Source organism: Yamadazyma tenuis, chromosome 2 (assembly GCF_029203305.1).
Source record: "Yamadazyma tenuis chromosome 2, complete sequence".
Taxonomy (NCBI): Eukaryota; Fungi; Ascomycota; class Pichiomycetes; order Serinales; family Debaryomycetaceae; genus Yamadazyma; species Yamadazyma tenuis.
In genome coordinates, this window is record NC_089462.1 from 970,638 (window position 1) to 990,950 (window position 20,313).

Below are 20,313 nucleotides of genomic sequence, written 5' to 3' on the forward strand. Positions count from 1 at the left end.
TTGCGTGAGCGGCTATCACAACAGATTCCTTATATTCATTATAAAACTATTTCATAAGCTTGGGCGAGATTTGACGTAGAGCGGTTTACCAGAATTTGCTGGCAAGAACCAAGAAAATCAAGATGATTAATACGGCAATAATAGCATAACTGATGAATTTATTTGCAGTCAATCGTCTACTCATGGACTTCAAAGTTTGAATGGACTTATCAACATACCCCTCGGCCGTCAACAATGTGTTTCTGGCTCCACTGATTTGCTCCCTTTGGGCCCTCAAATCGTTCAAGATATTTCCTCCAATGGACTCGGTCTCAAGGGCAATTCTCTGACTGTCTCTTAACCGTTCACTACTTCTTTCCAACGACGCATTGTTCGACAATAACAGCTTTCTTTGGTCATCGTGTATGTCGTCCCCATCGCCTGAATCAGTATACCTGTTTCCAAACAATTCGTACTTATCCTGGTCGTCTAATAATTGTTTTAACTTGGTTTTACACTCATTCACCTGGGTTTTGTACAGACGTACCTTTGTGTTGTACTGAGACTTTTGGTTGGATGGTAGATTCTGTACTTCCAAGTTCATTTGATCCAATAACTCCAAACATTCATCGGTAGCGTGTTCTATTGACTTTAAAGCCAGCCTCCTTTGTCCTACATGACTCTGTTAGTACTGTGCAATTGTCGACAACGGGTGAACTTTACATACCTGCTTCTGATACAGCTGAAACAGATGATAACTTTGACTTAGCGTCCTGAATGGCGAGTTGGAAATCGCTTTCATAGGATGAAAATAAATCAGACATCAGCGTCTCTCCGTTTTCTGTTTAATAGTTAACTGGTTTTAAGTTCGCGAATTTTTTTGTAATATATAGAAATATTTAGTGTCTGGCTTCAAATTCATCAGCATCATAATCGTCGCCACGGTTTTGATACTGGTGGTAGGCAGACTTGATACTATTGAGATAATTGTCGTCAATGGCAGAATTTGGAATAGAGCTGCCAGACTGGGCAGAAGCTGCAGAACGTGTGGGAGTCAATGAGGACATTTCATTTTGCACCATTTCGTTGTAATTCAAGATTGACTTGGTTCTAAGTAATCTGGCCTTGGTCTTTTCTTCATCTTCATCCAAGTCCAAAGAGTGCATTGTCAAGTTTAATAAAGACTTTCCGGACCTTCTTCTCAACAATTTACCAGGGAAAGGACCAGACTTGGGGAAGTACTGTTCGATATTATTCGAATCCAAATCGTCCATGGTCCTTGGGGGTTCATGTTTTTCGGATTTGTTTTCGTTGTCCAAATTGTCACAAGCCATCTCATTATAAATAGACTGTCTTCTTGGGGTACCAACTGATCTTGGAGTTCTTGGAGTTTTATACCCAGTTCCGTTATCATGAATCCATTTGGCAATCAATGCAGTCCATCCACATTGGTGTGAAGCTCCTAAACCTCTACCCGTATCTCCATCAAAGTATTCAAAAAATGGCACACAGTCCTTGAATAATGGATCCTTGTTCAACAAATCACAGTCTCCGTTACATGGTCTATTACCATCTTGATCGGGCATGAATAAGTTAATCATCCGGAACTGAATCTCTTGGGCACATTGAGCTAAATTTAAGTAGTCACCAGATCCCTTTGGGCATTCAACCTTCAAATCTGGTCCGTAGTACAAGTAAAATCTTTGCAAGGCTTCAACCAATAAGAAATTGACAGGGAACCAAATAGGGCCTCTCCAGTTGGAGTTTCCTCCAAACATTCCACTGTCACTTTCACCGGATAAGTATTCAACCTTGTAGACTTCTCCATTGACATTCATTTCAAATGGATGCTTTTCGTGATACTTAGACAATGATCTAATTCCAAAATTCGAAAGGAACTCGTCTTCATCCAACATCCTTTCTAAGATGTTTACTAATCTTTCTTTATCTACCAAGGCTAAAAGTAATCTTTCTCCAACACCTCTAGTCTCCATTGAAGCTATGTTTCTTTCTGCCACTTTCTTTCTATGATTAATAAACCAATTTAACCGTTTCTTGAAACTTGGAAACTTGTCCAATAGTTCGGGTTCTAAAGTTAACGAGGCATACAAGGGAATTAATCCAACTAATGATCTCACGGGTAACAACTGAGAGTTAGATCCTCCATACGTGATAGCATCGTAATAAAACTTGTCTTCGTCGTGCCACAAGGAAACCTCTTCATCATCAGCCCGATAAGTCATGGCATCTGCAATCAAAATGAAGTGCTCAAAGAATTTAGAAGCAATATTTTCATAGATGGGTTTGGTTTTAGCTAATTCCAATGCAATATTCAACATTTGCAAGGAAAAAAAAGCCATCCAACCAGTGGAATCAGCTTGTTCCAAGTTACCTCCCGTAGGCAAAGGTTCAGATCTATTGAAAATACCGATATTATCCAATCCCAAGAATCCTCCTTCAAAAACGTTATTCCCATCCTTATCCTTTCTATTAACCCACCAAGTGAAGTTGATCAACAATTTTTGGAAAAGGGTTTCTAAAAAATCAACATCTTCACGTCCATACATCTTTCTTTCAATCTTGTAAATTCTAAAAGCTGCCCAGGCATGAACTGGTGGATTAACATCACTGAAATTCCATTCATAAGCAGGGATTTGACCATTAGGATGCATATACCACTCTCTGGTCAATAAATCCAATTGCTTCTTAGCAAAGTCTGGATCAATCATTGCAAAAGGGATACAGTGGAAAGCAGTATCCCAAGCAGCGAAGAATGGATACTCCCATTTGTCAGGCAACGAAAGAATGTCGTTAATGTACAAATGCCTCCAGTCCTTGTTTCTCCCGTTGGCTCTGTTTGGAGGAGGCTTGGGAGTCGTAGGATCACCTCTTGACCAGTAATCGTGAACAAAATGGTAAAACTGTTTAGTCCACAACAATCCAGCAAAAGCTTGTCTTTGAACTTGTCTCAATTCATCAGACATTGGTAAAGGACTGATCTTCCAGTAAAATGCATCAGCTTCGTCCTGTCTCTTACTGAAAACGTTGTCAAATTCAAACTCATCAATGTCTTCTAATTTCTTGCTCAATTTGTACCTTAAAGTAACATAGTCACCAGCAGGCACCGAGTTAAACTTGAACCAAGCACAAGCCTTAGTACCCTTATTTTCTGGATTGACTACTCCTTCCTTGTCATCAACCACTAATTCATGAAAAGCATCCTTAACGTACTTGGCAGTATTGGGTTGATCGTATAACGCTTTCATGTTTGTTTCGTTCTCCGTGAAAAGGAGAACTGGTTCTATATCTTCTTCATTTTCAGAAAATCCGGGTGATGGGGCAAATGAAAGGAATCTTTTACCAAAATCGTGGTGATCAACTTCAATGGTAAAGTCGTCGATTTGCCTCAAACTAGGCTTTGCTTTCTCTGTGTTCCCCCAAGACCAAGTGTTTCTCAAAGTCAAATGGGGCAAAATATGTAATGGGGCAGCTTTATCGCTTCTATTATAGGCAGTAACTCTAACCAAAATTTCATCACCGTCGGGATCATCATCCTTAGCCAGTTCAATCACCACGTCAAAATACTCGTTGTTGTCGAAGACACCAGTATCAGAAAGTTCAAATTCTCTCTCTAATCTTGATCTCTTCCCATTCTCTTCAACTAATTGCTTGTAAGGAAATTCATTCTGGGGATACTTGTACAAGTATTTCATGTAAGAATGAGATGGAGTATTATCCAAATAAAAATAAGACTCCTTAACATCTTCACCATGATTTCCCTGAGAGTTGGTGACACCGTACAATTTCTCCTTCAAAAAAGGATCTTTACCATTCCACAAAGCCATTGTGATGTTGATCAATTGATATGAGTCACTGATACCTGCAATTCCGTCTTCTCCCCATCTATAGGTCCTTGACTTGGAATGCTCAAAGGAAAAATCAGACCAAGCATCTCCATCCACTGAGTAGTCCTCTCTGACAGTCGACCATTGTCTTTCAGCAGTGAAACATCCCCAATTTCTATACTTTGGATTCTGCAATCTCTTTTCTTCGGCGGTCAAAGGGGTCAGCATTGGAGAGGGCAATTAAATAAAGTGAGATTTTTCAGGGTTTTTAAGGGTTTTGCGATTTGAAATCGCCTGGAAATTTGGGGCCTCCAATAGCAATGCATGGTGAAACTTTATCAAATGATTAAGCTTCTTTACCTTCAGGGAACGGCGGATGAATATTAAACCTATGTACTAGGCTTTAAATACAGCTATATAATTGGCCATATCTGAACTCCAGGAGTGATAAACTCATAGATTGCTACTATCTAGGCAAACGATATACCGGGAAAAAACAGTTTATTAGTACCGGGTATTGAAGTTTGTAGTCAATGGAGAGCTGGGCTATATTTCTGGTTACTGAATTATGTCTACAACACTAGCCTCGCCAACATTTGCTCCATGTATTGTATTTCATTATTGGTGCTTCAAATGGCTGCGAAAGTATCGCTAGCCATTGTTCTTTTCAAAAGAACCCTTTGGTACAAGGAATGGGTTCTCCATTTGTTGGTGTTGGTGGAACTTAAATTATATGGCATGCCTTGTTTTTGGAAGACGCTGTCAACGAACTTTTGTGGAGTGGCCACAACGCCCGGAGAATTCCGCATCTGAGCTTCTTCAAAGGTGATTTATCCATGATCTGTTTAGTACACAAGAAAGCATTACTTAGATGATAATAGGCATCCCCTGAGACAGTACACTTATTGTAGAAAAGTTACTTTGTTAAGGATTATCGATCCCTATAACCATGCTTTATAACTTTATTTTAGGTTAGTCGAACCCATTGTCCCTCTCACAATCTACAGCTTTCTCTAACAAGATATATATTATTGACAAATCAATGTCACAGTGGTTCAGATGCGGAAGAATTTTTTCAAAGCTCTGAAGGTACTTCTTAAATGCTGGGAATTTATTCAACAAGCTTGGGAAGACTGCTAACCACTTTGGTATTCACGTCGTAGATGTGAAATTCAAACAACTTGATGATTATATATTGAAGCTTGGGACAGTTCAACGTTTTCATGAGACTATTGAATCCGGTGACCGACAATTGGGTTATATCTAGATCAATCAAACAGTTTTTAAACTTGAAATAGTCAATCAAGTTTAACTGAAGAGCGTCGAGACAAGGTAAATCGAACGTTAAATCACCCAAATTAGCTGAGAATATCGGAAACTTTAAGGTGGACAAATTCTTGAACAGATTAAGAAGTTCGAGAATCTCTTTTTGATCTGTGTGATTCAAGAAGTTGATTTTGTTGTGGGATCTTATGGTAAAAGTAATTTCCAAATGCTTGAGACAAACAGGATTCAATTGTGAAATCAAGGTGGTCAATTGTTTAATTAAGTTTTCGGAGATATTCAAGTTGATCTTGACGCTGGCTAATTGTCTATGGGATGTAAGGAACTTGTAGACTTGTTCATTATTGAGCTCGTTATTCCAAATATCCAACTCAAGATATTGGAGCGAAGCACCACTTTCATTGATGCTCGTTAGAAGGCTGTTTTGGCCATTTAAAAGCTCGTAACAGTTGATTAACTTCAAGGTCTTCAATCCACTAAAACTAATTTTATCAACGAGTAGCTCAATGTCTCTTTTGGTAAGAAAAAGGTTTTCGAGGCATAATGCAAAAAGATCTAAGCAACTGGTGTTTGTAAACAAATTATCCAAATTATCTTCATAAAGGATCAAATTCTTTTTGGATATCTTCAAAAACTTCAAGTTTATGAAGGTTGAAAGGTTAATAGAAACGTTGGAGAAATCTTTGAATCCTGATAAACTCAAAGACTCCAAATTGCGGAAGTCGTAATTGAAATTATTGAAGTTTTTGAAGTTCCCATTCAACTTTGACAATTTGATGTTGGGAAGGAGGTTGACGATTGTTAGGTCCAAATTATAGGTCGAGTACCATTTGAACTCTGCCAAGTTGACGAGACGTGGGAATATGTGGAAAAAATAATTTATCAAGAAGTCTTCGGGTAAGTCAGGTAGCTGCTTAAATATGAGCTTTTGAATCAAGTGGCAATTGGTTTCGTTCGACACCAAGTTTTTCATAAGAACCTTGAGGTTGTATATGGACGTGACTTGGACCGCATGGAAACGGACCGCTTCTGGCTTTTCGGATAGAATTCGTTTTTGAGAGTTGACTTCGATGGATTTAAATAAATGCGGTTTGACCAAACGGTTGAAACGGCTATTGGTAGCAGCCAAATTCACGAGAGCATTTTGGCACAGTGATTGTAGCACAAGTTCTACCACTTCAGAGGGAAAGTCTTCTATCATTGCCCCGATATCACAAATGTGAAAAAAATGCAGGCCGGGTACCATAAAAATATTTATACCCCAGATTCCGAATCACGGATTTGCAATAACCAATAGCCAAAACTTCCGAAGCGATGAAAATTATTTAGCATCAACGGCAGCGGAACGCGAAATTGTGGCATAAATGCGACTAGAGGTCTGCAAAGGCGAACAAAAGCGTATCTTTATCCGGAGGAGTATGTGACAGTGTATGGGTGTGCTGTGCTGGTGTGTGGTGACTTAGCAGTAAACAGAAGTGAATATCATTCAAGGCATTTCAAGCAACCAAAACCAGGAATGCTACTCCTGTGTTAGCTGTTTTTCTAAAGAAGACATATTATAGTGTACACAGTGCCTGATTTTCCACCCTGGGGTTTAGGACTAAGTTAACCGTGACTATGAAATGGTAATTGTAGAGTAACGGTTTATCTCAAAAGCTGCGAAAACCACGAATTGACAGATATCTTATATTTGTGTCGCACGGCTGTTGTCGGTTGAATACCAACACATACACATTTTCAATTAAGACCAAGACCCATTCGAGCCAACCACCGTGCCCCAGGAAAGCATTACTACAAGAATCGACAAATCCAGGAGTCTAAACTCCCTGGAAAAGAGATAATCTGCAACTTTGGTCTCTGGAAGCTCTGAGAACACGCAAAAAAACCCCCACCTACATAACCCATGCCGCTCAGAACACACACCTTCTCTCCAGCTCGTGAATTGCTCCCAGACTCTACCCTTAACATATTGGCCATCACCCCTATCTGGGAACGCAACCGCAGATGCGTTCGTTCCGAAAAGTTTCTTTTTCACCGGCGATGAGATTCAGCGATCGCCGGTCCTGGCCACACGACCGGTCCAAGCCGCCAGCTTAATCAACCCTACAGCTGCATGCTTGCAGTAAGCCATGAATTTGCAGTCACAGCACCACGAGCTTCTCTGGTACTGTCGAAGCACAAAACTGCCACCACTTCTGTCATAACGGGCCGCCGACCGAGTGGATACAGAAGCCCATCCCAACCACCCAATAACATGGCCAGAGCTTGTAAATTACACAAACACCAATTTCAACCGCAACCGTGGGTAATAGGTGATTTTGAAGGGAATTTCACCCAAGGTTCCAAGGGACTTCGGACATATACTAAAAGCGTTACAGCAGATGATCCGAGTGTGTATAGTGTAGGTTATATGTTTTGGTGACCGGATAATTGTAGGCTTTTGTGGTTCTCATTTCGGCAGGAGTCCATAAATCAGCGGATTCTAAAATAATTTAGAGCAGAATCTGGATTAATATACGACGAGATTTGAAATTGAATATGCCTTCCACCGGCCATGAGCCAGGGTGACACTTCCAAAACAACTGTTTACCACCAACATCCGGGTGTTAGCAGGATGAACCTTCCCAAGTGATGGGATCTATCGAATACGACAGTTCAGGGGGGCGTGCCCTTTCCAAAGCCTGCCGCTTGCCATTCGCATCCAGTTTTGTGTCAGCAGCCTGTGCCATAAAATCCTCCTTAAATCCTTTTCTCAATAACTTTCAACCCAAGGGCAGTAATAGGACCAATATATATCCTTATCCTCCGCCCTTAATTTCTAGATAGAGTAGGTGTTTAACAAGCTTATACACCGTGACCGTAACCCCCCCCCCCTTTTGAAAATCTCGGTATCAACTTCCTCCGTGCATTCCTCAATTAATCCAAGACGATTGAAATTTGTCAGATTTTAACCTTCCTTCAAATAGCGCCTACAAGATTGTGAACCACAATTCAATCTGTGAATCCTTAACTAACAGCATGTTTAATACCAAGATCTTTGAAACCAGTTCAGGGACTGGCGGAACCCCGACTCCGTCCATAAACATTCCTAATAACAATGGTAACCCGGTGCACCAACCGTCGGACGATAATACTCAACCCATCGACATCACCTACCAACGGCTGTCCATCTTCAACAACTCCCGGTTCCGCAGAGAGAGCTTGGCCCACTCACAGGGAATGGGAGGTGTCAGTTGGGGATCGATCACTATCGGATCCTGGTTGAAAGATGAAGTGATGATGTTGAATCATCAGAGTGCCAACGGCGGCGCCCAGATCAGCTTCGGGCACAACGGTGCTGGCAGTGCTGCTGCCATGGGTACTAGTTCCAGTAACCATTTGAATATCATGAACCCCAGAAGAGGTCTGTTCAGATTTGCTCAAGCTGGTGGCGCAAACTCCGGAGGATTCCATAGTGCTTCCATGGCGATGTCACCCCCTCAAACATCGTACTTGCCTAACCTTGAGGCCGACTATTGTAAAGACTATAGCTGCTGTGGTCAACTATTGCCAACGTTGCATGACTTATTACGACACTATGAAGAGGCACATATTAACATGAGCCCTCCGTCAGACAACAATGCTTATATCAACTCCAACCGGAACCGGAACATGAACAATATCCACAACATCTTGGAAACCGTTTCTACCACGGATGTGTTTTTGAACAACAATCCTCATTTGCAACAAGTGCAACAAGCTGCTCACCAGCAAGCAATTCAACAACAGCAACAACAACAAACGCTTCAACAACAGCAGCACGCAGCCCAAATCTCACATCAGCAAAACCAGCACATGCAAGCCCAAGGCCAACATCACCCAAATCAAATACCGACACAATCGCATTCTCAACCTCAGCATCCGCAAGCCCAAGTGCTTACACCACATACGCCCCAGAACTACTCACAGTCTCCTTCCGACAATGGTGCTGGTGGCAGTGGATCCCCCATGGATGAAGATGACCTAATGTATATTGATGATCCTGCCAGACATTTGTATGTGGTTGAAAATAATGAAGACAAACCATTCAAATGTCCGGTGATTGGGTGTGATAAGAACTATAAAAACCAGAACGGGTTGAAGTATCACCGGTTACATGGCCACCAGAATCAAACCTTGAAAGAGAATCCCGACGGATCCATCTCGGTTATTGACCCCGAGTCCAATACCCCATACCTAGATGGTGCTGCATTGGAGAAAGATAAGCCTTATCGGTGTGAAGTGTGTGGAAAGCGGTATAAGAACTTGAATGGTTTGAAATATCACAGAGGCCATACAACCCACTGAACTAATTTAACCAAGTATATAAATACGCTGGTTTGATAAAGGAAACCACATTAATTGAAGTGACATGAGTTTTAAACATAAGATGGGTATTTTTGTATTATATTTATTATTATTCTTTCCATGATAATGACTACCAAAAGCACCGCTTTGATGGTAGAATTATGATCATGTTTTATGCATATTGGGGTTGATTTATATAGCTATATAGTAGAATTGAAGATGTTGTTTTTGCTGGTAGCCAGACATTACTCTCCACAGTATTTTTTAAGGTGTGGACCGGCGTGCGCCGTGGCACAATTATGTCGCATTTTATTCTACTTTTTCGTGTTGAACTACTATAGACTTACGTTGTATAGCTTTTACAGTTATTGATATCATGGCTGGCAATCCGGAGCATATGTCGACCGTGTCCAATTTATCAGCAGGTTTGAAAAATGTCAACATTTCAGAACAGCAACTTAGAGATACTACCATCTTACAACAGCATTTAACCAACGAAGTCAATGACCAAACCCAGATATCCAGAATATCTGCCTTCTTCCAGAATCAACCAACAGAAGGGTTCACCTTGTTCAGCCACCGGTCAGCTCCTAATGGTTTCAAGGTCGCCATCATCTTAAGCGAACTCAACTTGAACTATAATACGATTTTTTTGGATTTTAACTCAGGTGAACAAAGGGCTCCTGAATTTGTAGCTATCAATCCAAATGCCAGAGTTCCAGCCTTGATAGACCATTACAACGATAACACCTCCATCTGGGAGAGTGGTGCCATCGTATTGTACTTGGTATCCAAGTACTTGAATGAACAGGGAGAGTGCAAATTATGGTCCAACAACTTGGTCGAACAATCACAAATTAGTTCCTGGGTATTCTTTCAAACCAGTGGACATGCCCCAATGATTGGCCAAGCGTTACATTTCAGATATTTCCATTCGACTCCAGTTCCTTCTGCAGTTGAGAGATACACTGATGAGGTTAGAAGAGTTTATGGAGTGATAGAAATGGCCTTGGCAGAAAGAAGAGAGGCATTAATCATGGATTTGGATGTGGACAATGCCGCTGCCTATTCAGCCGGCACCACCCCTTTGTCCCAGTCCCGGTACTTTGACTACCCCGTGTGGTTGGTGGGAGATAGAGCCACCATTGCAGATTTATCATTTGTGCCATGGAACAATGTGGTGGATCGAGTGGGTATAAATTTAAAGTCTGAATTCCCTGAAGTGTACAAATGGACCAAATATATGATGAGGAGACCTGCGGTCATAAGAGCTTTGAGAGGCGAATAAAGCCTCCTCGTGTGGTGACATGGGTATTGTAATAACGATCATGAAATTAGTATTAATAGTATAATTCTTTTAACGTTTAAGCTAACTAGTAAAACTTATAAATCATTAGACAAAGTAACAGAATCGGAAGAATGAGCTTATGGAGCCAGTATAACTTGTACTTCTTCGGCACATGCGTTACCGGGTAAGGTAGTGAGTCATTATTATCGTCTCCTTTTTCATTGTAACAAATAGGATTACCTTCCGGCTTGTAAGGAGGTGGGGGGCACAATGTTTGATCCTTTTCAGATTGACTTATTCCTATACAAATGATATTTCGTACACTATCAGTTGCCACCAATCCACGTGGTGAGCTTGGATCTTTAGCCCCTTTTGGAATTACCATGCACATGTTGGCCGGTGTTGGATTAACTGGCTAGATTTTCGCGCCGCAAAATACAGTGGTTGCAATCAGCGAGATAACCAGGTGGACAAATGATCTATACATGTTTATTTAGTTTAGGAGACTTCTTTAACTACCATTAACCCTAAGTATGAATCAATGACTTGAGTGGCTGCCAACTGAGTGATCTCACTGTTACTGTCAAATGGAGGACTCACTTCAACAACATCAGCACCCACCAAGTTGATACCTTCAAGTCCATCAAGAACACTGAGAAGTTCCCTTGAAGACCATCCTCCAACTTCCATTGTACCTGTAGCAGGAGCAAATGCTGGATCTAAAACATCTATATCCACGGTGATATACACTGGGGCAACTTTACCAACATGTTCCAAAAGCTTATCGACAATTCCATAGATACCAAGATGGTCTATGTCTCGAGCGGTAATTGATTTGAATCCACAATCACGATCGTGATTCTCGTCGTATCCAGCATCAATATAAGGGGCCCGCAAGCCCACGTGGAAACAACCTGAAGTGTTCAAATAACCTTGTTCAGCAGCATAATGAAGAAACGTTCCATGATTTAAGCTCATGTAGTGAGAGATCCCACCTCCTAGAACTTTGGGGTTCCATGTATCAATATGACTATCAAAATGGATAACGTTGAGCTTTCCGTATTGCTCGTAGGCAGATTTAAGTGCCATTAAAGTGATAGTGTGGTCACCTCCCATAGTGATAATCTTGGGTTTGTTTTGGTTGTTTTTGCTTGGATGCTTATGTATAGCTCTTTCACCTCTGTACAACTGGTTCAAAGCAATACGGTTGTCAAAAGGAGTTAAAGGTACATCTCCACAGTCCACTATCGACAAATTGTGAGACCGTTTGTCATATGGATTAATCTTGGTTAAATTGGTATTAGAATGACCATTGGAGCGTACAATTGTGGCCCCTCCAAGTCTTCGAGCCCCCAGACGTATTCCTTCTGGGCCGAACCTAGCTCCAGGGCGAAAAGAAACTGCTGTGTCAAATGGTGCACCAACTATAGCAATATCGACTGGGCTATTCAAATCATCCTCTCGTTTACTGAAACAATTCAAGTGTGGTAACCCACCGAATGTCATAATACCTCCGAAGAGGGTACGCACTCCATCAATGTCTTCAGTGTCATCATCTGGTGGTAGTTTTATCGCTGATTGATATTTGAGATAAGACTCATGGGTTTTCTGAGCAAACTGGTGTTTGGCTGCATTTTCAATTTCGGCCTGCTTGGAGACAAACTCTCCCAATTCCATGTGCTCCAAATCAAATTCAACTATTTTAGGGTCTTCAAATGTAATTTCACCAGCAGCCATCATACTCATCTTGTATTCATTGGATTGTGGGGAATGAACGAGTTGTCCATATAAGCTATCTATGAACGATTGAGGATTTGTGATTTCATTCTGAGATTCAGACGTGTCATATGTATAGACAGTTAGGGCAGCAGCCGTTGAAATAGCTCCAAATATACTCTTATAATGAACCATCAAAATAATTGAGAAGAGAGCGATAGCACTATCTTTTATACGTGCGACCCTAATGCGGTAAGTGGTTGCGGCAACAAAGGTTGCGAAATTTCATTACTCCAACTAACTATAGACATCACCAATAATGATGGACTTGACCACCGTGTAGTCGTCGACTCCATACAATGAACCTTCTCTTCCAAATCCAGATTCTTTAACACCTCCAAAAGGTACGGCAGCTTCAGTGAATACACCAACATTGACAGCAACCATTCCCACCTCTAATGCCTCAGAGAACGTCCAACAAGTGTTAATGTTTTCCGAGAACACATAAGCAGCCAATCCGAATTCAGAGTCGTTACAGTAGCCGATGGCTTCCTTTTCAGTGTCGAATTTGATAATTGCTGCCAATGGACCGAACGTTTCTTCTTTGGCCACCTTCATATCTTGAGTAACACCAGTTAACACAGTAGGAGAATAATAATGAGGACCAAGATGTGGTAATTCACCACCTTCAAGGGCATATTTGGCCCCTTTAGAAATGGCATCTTCGACGTGACCTTTGACTTTGGCCACAGATCTTTCGTTGATCAAACAAGTGTGAGTTACTTCCTCATCAAACCCATGCCCGATTTTGAAAGCCTTTACCTTCTCGACAAACTTCTTTACGAATTCGTCATAGACGCCCGACTGGACATATATTCTGTTGGCACAAACACACGTCTGGCCCAAAGATCTGAATTTAGAACCAATTGCTTGGGTGACGGCTTTATCCAACTTAGCATCATCAAACACAATGATTGGAGCATTTCCACCCAATTCAAAAGATAACTTCTTCAACGTGGAAGCAGATTGCTTCATCAAAAGTTTTCCAACAGCCGTGGATCCGGTAAAAGAAATCTTCTTGATCAATGGGGATTCACATAACTGCAAACCAGAAACTGGAGTACTTTGAGCAGATGATAATATAACGTTGAAAGCTCCTGGTGGGAAACCAGCTTGGTCTGCCAAATAAGCCAAAGCCAAACATGAAAGTGGGACTTGATAATCAGGCTTAGAAATGGTGGTACAGCCTACAGCTAAAGCGGGGGCAGCTTTTCTGCTGATCATAGCACTTGGAAAGTTGAAGGGAGTCATCAATGCTACAGGACCAATAGGCTGCTTCAACGTCACGATTTTGTTACCTTGGTTAGCTGGTTGGATAGTGTGTCCATATATTCTTTTTGCTTCTTCAGCAAACCATTCAAAGTATGAAGCGGCGTACTTAATCTCACCAAGAGCTTCAGCCAATGGCTTACCGTTTTCCCAAGTTAAGATCTTGGCTAAATCGTCGATATTTTCCATCATCAAATTGTACAAGTTTCTCAACCATTTCGATCTGTCATAAGGATTGGTCTTCTTGTAGAGCTCATAAGATTCATGGGTGATTTTGATGGCATACTCGATTTCTTCAGGCAATAAATCGGTGAGCTCGGCAATGAATTCACCTGATGCTGGATCATGGATCTTGAAGGTTTTAGTGGATTTGGACTCAAACCATTCTCCGTTTATGAACGACTTTTTTTGCAAAAGATTGGGGTTTTTGAGGTGTGGAGCCATCTTCTATTATGTTGAAGTAAATCTGGAGAGAAGATTTTGCACTATTTAAACTTCAAAGAATAATGTCGCAATCTGATCCGCGCGGGTATTGCCAATTAGAGCAATGTCGGGATATTTTCGTATGAGAGATTATAGTAGCTCTTGCAGTAAAAGTGCCCATAAGGGGGCTAGCTACCATAACAGGTCCATTAGAGACTGTTAATATGTCTACAGGCTTCTACATTTGCAATAAGTCTCTGATCACGTGATACATATCTTTTTATCCGAAGCGAAGCGACAGTTTCTCAGTGCGAACTTTGTAACTTGATACAACCGGTAATATCTAAAAGTATGTCGGATGGAAAGCTATTTGTGAAGTCCAAGTCTTCGGAGATCAAGGCCGAGCTTGACCAAGCATACAAACGGGGAAAACCACATGCTAAGATCAAGTTAATCTTGAAGAAAGTTACAGCCAACATAATCTTGAATAATAACGAGATCTCCAAGTTACTACCCGATATGATAAACCTTCTTCGCTTTGATGATTTGGAGATCAGACGCGTGTGTTTAGACTTTCTATGCTTCTACTCCCATTACGACCCCAAGACAGCCCTCAATGCGGTACCATTCTTAAAGCGATTTAGAGAAGACTCCGATTCAATTCTTAGAGCTTTAACCATCAAGACTCTCACATCTATTGAACTTCCAGAATTCACAGACCTTTCCTTTTCGGTGATCAAATTATACCTCAAAGACCCCAATGTCTATGTGAGAATTGCTGCTGCATATTCGACTGCCAGACTTTTTAAGTTTAGTACTTCCAGAGTAATCAACGAGAACTTGATCGATAGCCTCAATGATCTCCTATATGATGAAGACGATACCGTCATATCAGTGGCCTTATCCGCCTTGGACTCAATAATAGAACATGATAAAACTTTGGACTTAAAGTTGACTGTTAATCCTAGCCATTCAATCAAGCTTTTGAAAACGTTGCATAGAACCACAGAATGGAGTCAAGTCTATATTTTGAATTCGTTGCTATCATTTGTTCCTCAACACACAAACACAGCATTGGACCTTATAGAGTTGGTGATTCCTTTTTTACAGCATGAAAATTCGTCCATCGTACTCAATGCTGTAAAAGTTATTGTGTATTTAAGCAATTATGTTAAAGATCCAGAGCTTATTCTCCCATCTTTACCTAAAAGACTAGGCTCTTCACTTGTTTCATTACTTTCGAAGCCTCCGGAGTTGCAGTTTTTGGTTCTAAGGAATATCATATTACTTCTTTTGGGAAGAAAGTACTTGGTACAGTTTGACGTTGAAATGCTCTTTTGCAAATATGATGATACCATATACGTGAAAGATACCAAGCTTGAGATTATCTACTTATTAGCCAATGAGCATAATTTCTCCACGGTAACAAGGGAATTGGAAGAGTATGCCACAGATGTAGATGTGGCAATGGCTAGAAAAGCTATTCGAGCATTCGGAAATTTGGCCATCAAAATTACTAGTGCTGCTTCGTTGTGTGTGGAAATTATTATTGACTTGATATCGAATAAAGTTTCCTATATAGTTCAAGAAGCAGTGGTGGTGATAAAGAACATTGTTCGAAGATATCCAGGTGACTTCGACTATGCCATTACCGAGATGGCTAAATACTATAAGTTAATGGAGGAAAGTGATGCAAAAGCTGCTATGATTTGGATGTATGGCCAGTATCATCATCTTATTGAAGATATTGAAGAGGGTTATACGACTTTGATCCAGTCGTATAAGGATGAACCTCTTGAAGTTCAACTCGCAACATTAACTGCTACCACAAAATTATATTTGCATTACCCAGAAAAGTTTGAACGTTCGGTATTAGCAGTGCTTAAGTGGGCAACAGAAGAAGTCAACAATCCTGACATCCGAGAAAGAGGATTCTTTTACTGGAGATTAATATCTTCTGAGTCTGGAAGTGATGTAAATGGTGGTTTCCAACTGGTGGCCAAGCAAGTTGTTTTCAATGAAAATCCACGTATCGATTCAGAAAATGAAAATATCAATCCAGCTGTTTTGGAAGAATTAGAGTTGAATATTGGTACCTTAGCTTCTATTTATCTTAAGCCAATTGCTCTTGTTTTCAGGCTCTCAAAATCAAGGACTCTACCACATTCTCAAGCATTGCAACCAAGAAGGCCTTCAAAAAATTCAGCAGACAATTCAGCCCGCTCTTCACGTGCCACTTCTACCGATAACTTGGCCCTTCCCGAAGAAGGAAAAATATATTCCTCTAGAAAGTTTAATGTTTCAGCTGATGCCATATCTCGGAAGAAGTCTATTATTAGACAAAGCTCTTTCGATTCCACTCCTTCAGGGCTCTCTGATGATTCAAAGAAAAATGGATTAGCTAGACGATTAAGCAAAAGGGCCTCAATTCTAACAGGGAGGAGAAGTTCAAAGTAAAAAATAGTAGGTATATAATCTATGATTGTATGATAGCTATAACAAAACATCTGTTTATTCTTTTTTGATCGGTTTTAAGGGCTTGGTGGCTCGTTTTATCTCTACTATCTCCACATCTTTAGCCATCTTCACAACACTACTAGCTGGTTGAACAGTTTCAACCAGAATTTCTGGCATGTTTAGTTCGGGCCCATCTGGGACTTCTTGGACCAATTCACTCAACTCTCTACCTACCAAACTTCCTAATATGATATAAGCTGCTGGCTTAGACATCACAGTCATTCCTTCTTTGCAGAAGCTGGCAGTGACACATTTGGGGCACCCCCATTCACAGTCACAATCCTTGACTCTATCATAAGCTGCCAATAGAATCTCGTCGATGTACTCAAAAGCTTTGGCAGAAACACCAGAACCAGAAGGACCTCCTTTTGAATCGTAGAATATCAACCTGGCAGGCCTCTTTCTCTTTGTTTGCCTCCTAGCAAACTCTTTTTCCGGTGCCTTACATTCTGTCAACAACTCGGCTTCTCCAGCATTAGAAGTGAACCTCAGATTTGGATTGGTACTAGCGGATCCACTAATATAAAGAGGGAGAATATTCATGAGACAATGTTGAGCAGCGTGGATCCCACCCGCTGGTGATAGAGATTTCTCCACAATAGCATCGAGAACTGGCTTTGGTATATCCAACCAAAACCCTTTTGATTTGTACCTGACAGGAGGGTTTTTAACTTCAACTGCTTCTATTATTTCGTTTTTCTTGTTCACTTTGAAAAACCCAAACACAATAGTTGTGATTTCTATAGTACCAAAATAGGCAGGAATGTCTGAAACTTCTCTCATAGGACTTTTGAGACATCTTATGTATTCGATTATATGTGGATCAACATCCGTAAAATCCCTTTGAGAGGTGACCCAGTCAACTGTTACTCTTTGTACTTTGGCATACTTCTTGTCAGAGTTGAAGTCTTTTACTAAATAGGGTAACCCTTGATGTAAGAAAATACCACCCTCATAGAGTGTAAACGAAGTCCTGGATTCTTCAACTTCTTCTATGACTATGTTCCTTCCATTAGTTATATCCACCACGGCATAGGCGGGCAGTTCTACTGCTCTGATAGCTACCTTAGAAGCTGGCCATGGTAGATAGTCAGGACTAGTTCTGTACCTGTGAAGCTTATCTTGGTTTAACTTCTCTGCACAAGCAGTCCTAAAAATCTGCACCTTCTTGGGAGTACTTTCATAGTTGCAAAACCATTTTGCATCCTGATCGATATCGATCGGTAGTTCAAACGCTGCACATTGTAAATGATTCTCCATGATGAGCTTATGCATTCCTACTCCAATCAATGATTCAACACACAAGTCTTCATATGTGGATTTGTCTAGTAGTTCTTCAGGGTGCTTAACGTAATACAGGTCTACCGGTATTGCCCCAGCAACAAATATGGCCAAACTCCCTTTGGCATTTCTACCTCTTCCAGCTCTACCAAATTGCTGATGCATATTCAGTTTCAGCACCGGAAAAGAGCATGTTATGACCACATCGAGATCAGATAAATCAACACCTAACTCTAAAGCATTAGTAGCCACTAAAGCTCGTACTTCACCATTGAACATTTTCTGCTCAATATTTCGCCTGTCAGTCTTGGAGTATCCTCCTCTATAAGCCATTATATCACCTTCCTTGATTCCCAAGTCTGCATATTCAGATGTAATAAGTAGACTTCTAATCTGCTTCATGAGAAGTTCACAAACTTGTCGTATGGGACAGAAAACAATTACTTTGATAAATTTGGATCCTCCTAACAACAGAAGCAACACTCTAGCCAGCTCTGTGATGTTGTTTACTCTAGGCACCATGTGTGACTGGGGAGTTCCTAAAAGCCGATCTATTGATCCAGGATGAACTTCACCTCTTTTGTTCATTAGAGGAGGTGGATTCCATATCAAAAACTTTTTTTCACAACAGGCACTTCCATCATTAGATATATGAACAACATTGTCTTCTGGTGAAATTGCACAAACAACTCGAAAATGTGATTCAGGGTTCAATACTGTTGCTGATGAAGAGATGAATTTCACCTGGTGTGATGATGAGGAGTGGCTTAGAACTCTTAGGAGACGAGCCATAACAAAACTTACATTTATTCCAAAGGTCCCTTTGTAAACATGGATCTCATCAACCACAATAAACTTAAGGGCATGTAAGAAGTACTGCCATCCCCCACTAGAGTCAGAGTAACTCATTCCTTCGTGGTTTGGTAGAATGGATGCATGTATTGTATCTGGATTTGTAAAGATTATATTTGCAAACCTCCTAATAGTTCCTTTAGTCTTTGTATCTGTATCTCCATCGTAGGTGTCTACACGGATACTGCCATTTTTCGGCATGGGTATGTGTTTGATCAAGTCCTCAAGATGTTTTTTTTGGTCTTGGGCCAAAGCCTTGGTGGGAAATATGAATATTGCCGTGCTTGCCCTATGGTTCGTATTACCATTTTCCATGTCCCACAATATGCTGTTCAAAATTGGTATTTGGTATATCAAAGATTTCCCTGAACTTGTAGATGTGCTGGTAATGACATGAGTCTTGGTATAATCCAATATATGTTCCAAAGCCTCGGTCTGGTGGCTATAGAGCATGGTTTCCATATCAATTCCCTTATATTTTTTCACTCCATATGCTAAAGCCGGATGGATATCATACATTTCTAGGTCAAATGGTTTGAAGGTGGCTGGTCTAGCTTCTGTGAATGTAGCCTCAAATTCAATTTGATCTTTGTAAATAGAGCTGTTTTTCAAGATATCCACCATTCCTTGTGAATCGAGCAGTTCAGATACGCTCGTGTTCTCTAGCCGTTGTCTCTTCGTCATCTTTTGAACAGGGTCTTCTAAATCTGGTTCTGAAGGTACAAACAGGACCACGTCAGCATTAAGCTTGTCAAGGACGAGAAGCTCCTCTGTATTGGTTCCAACTTCTTGCACGAAATGGCTTACGCCAGCTTGGAACTTGGCGTTTCTAGTATTTATTATTCCAGATAATTGGGGCTGGGTGAGTTTCTGAGTGATGAGATCTCTATGATTGAAAAAAGAATTAGATTCAGTGTTAGTTCTTTTCCACGGTGCCCGTCTGGAGTTTGAAAGAGCTCCTATATTATCGACTTTCATGTCATCGAATGTAAAAAGTAGTATTTGGCTGGACCCATTTTCATTTGCATTCTTAATATCCTCGTATAGCTTATCTATGGTATCTGGTTGTTTCATATTGTACCCCTGTTCTTTTGTATATCCGACTTTTTCATTTGCCAAAAGATCCTCTTTGTCCACATAGTCAAAAAACACGTCTCCCGGTGGTAAGAAGTATTTAATAGAAGCTAGATCAAATATTGTAAGGTCCGGTACAAGCTTCTGAAAATATTCATATGTTGGAATTGTTGACCGGGAATGCGATAGTATAAACGTCAAGTTGGCATTTATCTGGGAGAATATCCTTCCTAACCTTTTCAAGGGGTCTGGCCATTTACTGAAAGGGATTTCCTGGTCACGTGTTTCCATCTGGCATTACTTGCTGTGAGGTTGTATTTGCAATTTTAAAATGATGCGAATCTCAGATCAGTAGCAGCAACCCAAGCAGTATCGATATAAATTGAGTTGTCATCAGCC

At 40.7% G+C, this 20,313-nt stretch overlaps 8 protein-coding genes across 8 annotated transcripts; 2 read left to right on the forward strand and 6 right to left on the reverse strand. All coding sequences in view use genetic code 12, as the record gives it.

The window, feature by feature from the left end:
• Positions 1-85: 85 nt before the first annotated feature.
• On the reverse strand, positions 86-803 carry vti1 (t-SNARE VTI1; the record flags this gene model as incomplete). Its single annotated transcript, XM_066157726.1, has 2 exons — positions 86-621; positions 707-803. 2 exons carry the CDS (start codon positions 801-803, stop codon positions 86-88), a joined length of 633 nt encoding a protein of 210 aa, XP_066013823.1.
• Positions 804-878: 75 nt separating this feature from the next.
• PSN45_001766 (uncharacterized protein) lies at positions 879-4,052 on the reverse strand (the record flags this gene model as incomplete). The annotated part of the gene is made up of 1 exon (XM_006689630.1): positions 879-4,052. One exon carries the CDS (start codon positions 4,050-4,052, stop codon positions 879-881), a length of 3,174 nt encoding a protein of 1,057 aa, XP_006689693.1.
• Positions 4,053-4,935: 883 nt separating this feature from the next.
• On the reverse strand, positions 4,936-6,309 carry PSN45_001767 (uncharacterized protein; the record flags this gene model as incomplete). The annotated part of the gene is made up of 1 exon (XM_006689629.2): positions 4,936-6,309. The coding sequence occupies one exon, from the start codon at positions 6,307-6,309 to the stop codon at positions 4,936-4,938; it is 1,374 nt and encodes a 457-aa protein (XP_006689692.1).
• A 1,817-nt stretch (positions 6,310-8,126) lies between these two features.
• On the forward strand, positions 8,127-10,722 carry SFP1 (ribosomal biosynthesis transcriptional regulator; the record flags this gene model as incomplete). Its single annotated transcript, XM_006689625.2, has 2 exons — positions 8,127-9,399; positions 9,800-10,722. 2 exons carry the CDS (start codon positions 8,127-8,129, stop codon positions 10,720-10,722), a joined length of 2,196 nt encoding a protein of 731 aa, XP_006689688.2.
• Positions 10,723-11,220: 498 nt separating this feature from the next.
• On the reverse strand, positions 11,221-12,633 carry PSN45_001769 (agmatinase; the record flags this gene model as incomplete). Its single annotated transcript, XM_006690309.2, has 1 exon — positions 11,221-12,633. One exon carries the CDS (start codon positions 12,631-12,633, stop codon positions 11,221-11,223), a length of 1,413 nt encoding a protein of 470 aa, XP_006690372.1.
• A 102-nt stretch (positions 12,634-12,735) lies between these two features.
• On the reverse strand, positions 12,736-14,211 carry UGA2 (succinate semialdehyde dehydrogenase NADP+ linked; the record flags this gene model as incomplete). The annotated part of the gene is made up of 1 exon (XM_006690308.1): positions 12,736-14,211. The coding sequence occupies one exon, from the start codon at positions 14,209-14,211 to the stop codon at positions 12,736-12,738; it is 1,476 nt and encodes a 491-aa protein (XP_006690371.1).
• Positions 14,212-14,541: 330 nt separating this feature from the next.
• Positions 14,542-16,647, forward strand: PSN45_001771 (uncharacterized protein; the record flags this gene model as incomplete). The annotated part of the gene is made up of 1 exon (XM_006689624.1): positions 14,542-16,647. The coding sequence occupies one exon, from the start codon at positions 14,542-14,544 to the stop codon at positions 16,645-16,647; it is 2,106 nt and encodes a 701-aa protein (XP_006689687.1).
• A 54-nt stretch (positions 16,648-16,701) lies between these two features.
• Positions 16,702-20,205, reverse strand: HRQ1 (ATP-dependent 3'-5' DNA helicase; the record flags this gene model as incomplete). The annotated part of the gene is made up of 1 exon (XM_066157727.1): positions 16,702-20,205. One exon carries the CDS (start codon positions 20,203-20,205, stop codon positions 16,702-16,704), a length of 3,504 nt encoding a protein of 1,167 aa, XP_066013824.1.
• Positions 20,206-20,313: the final 108 nt, after the last annotated feature.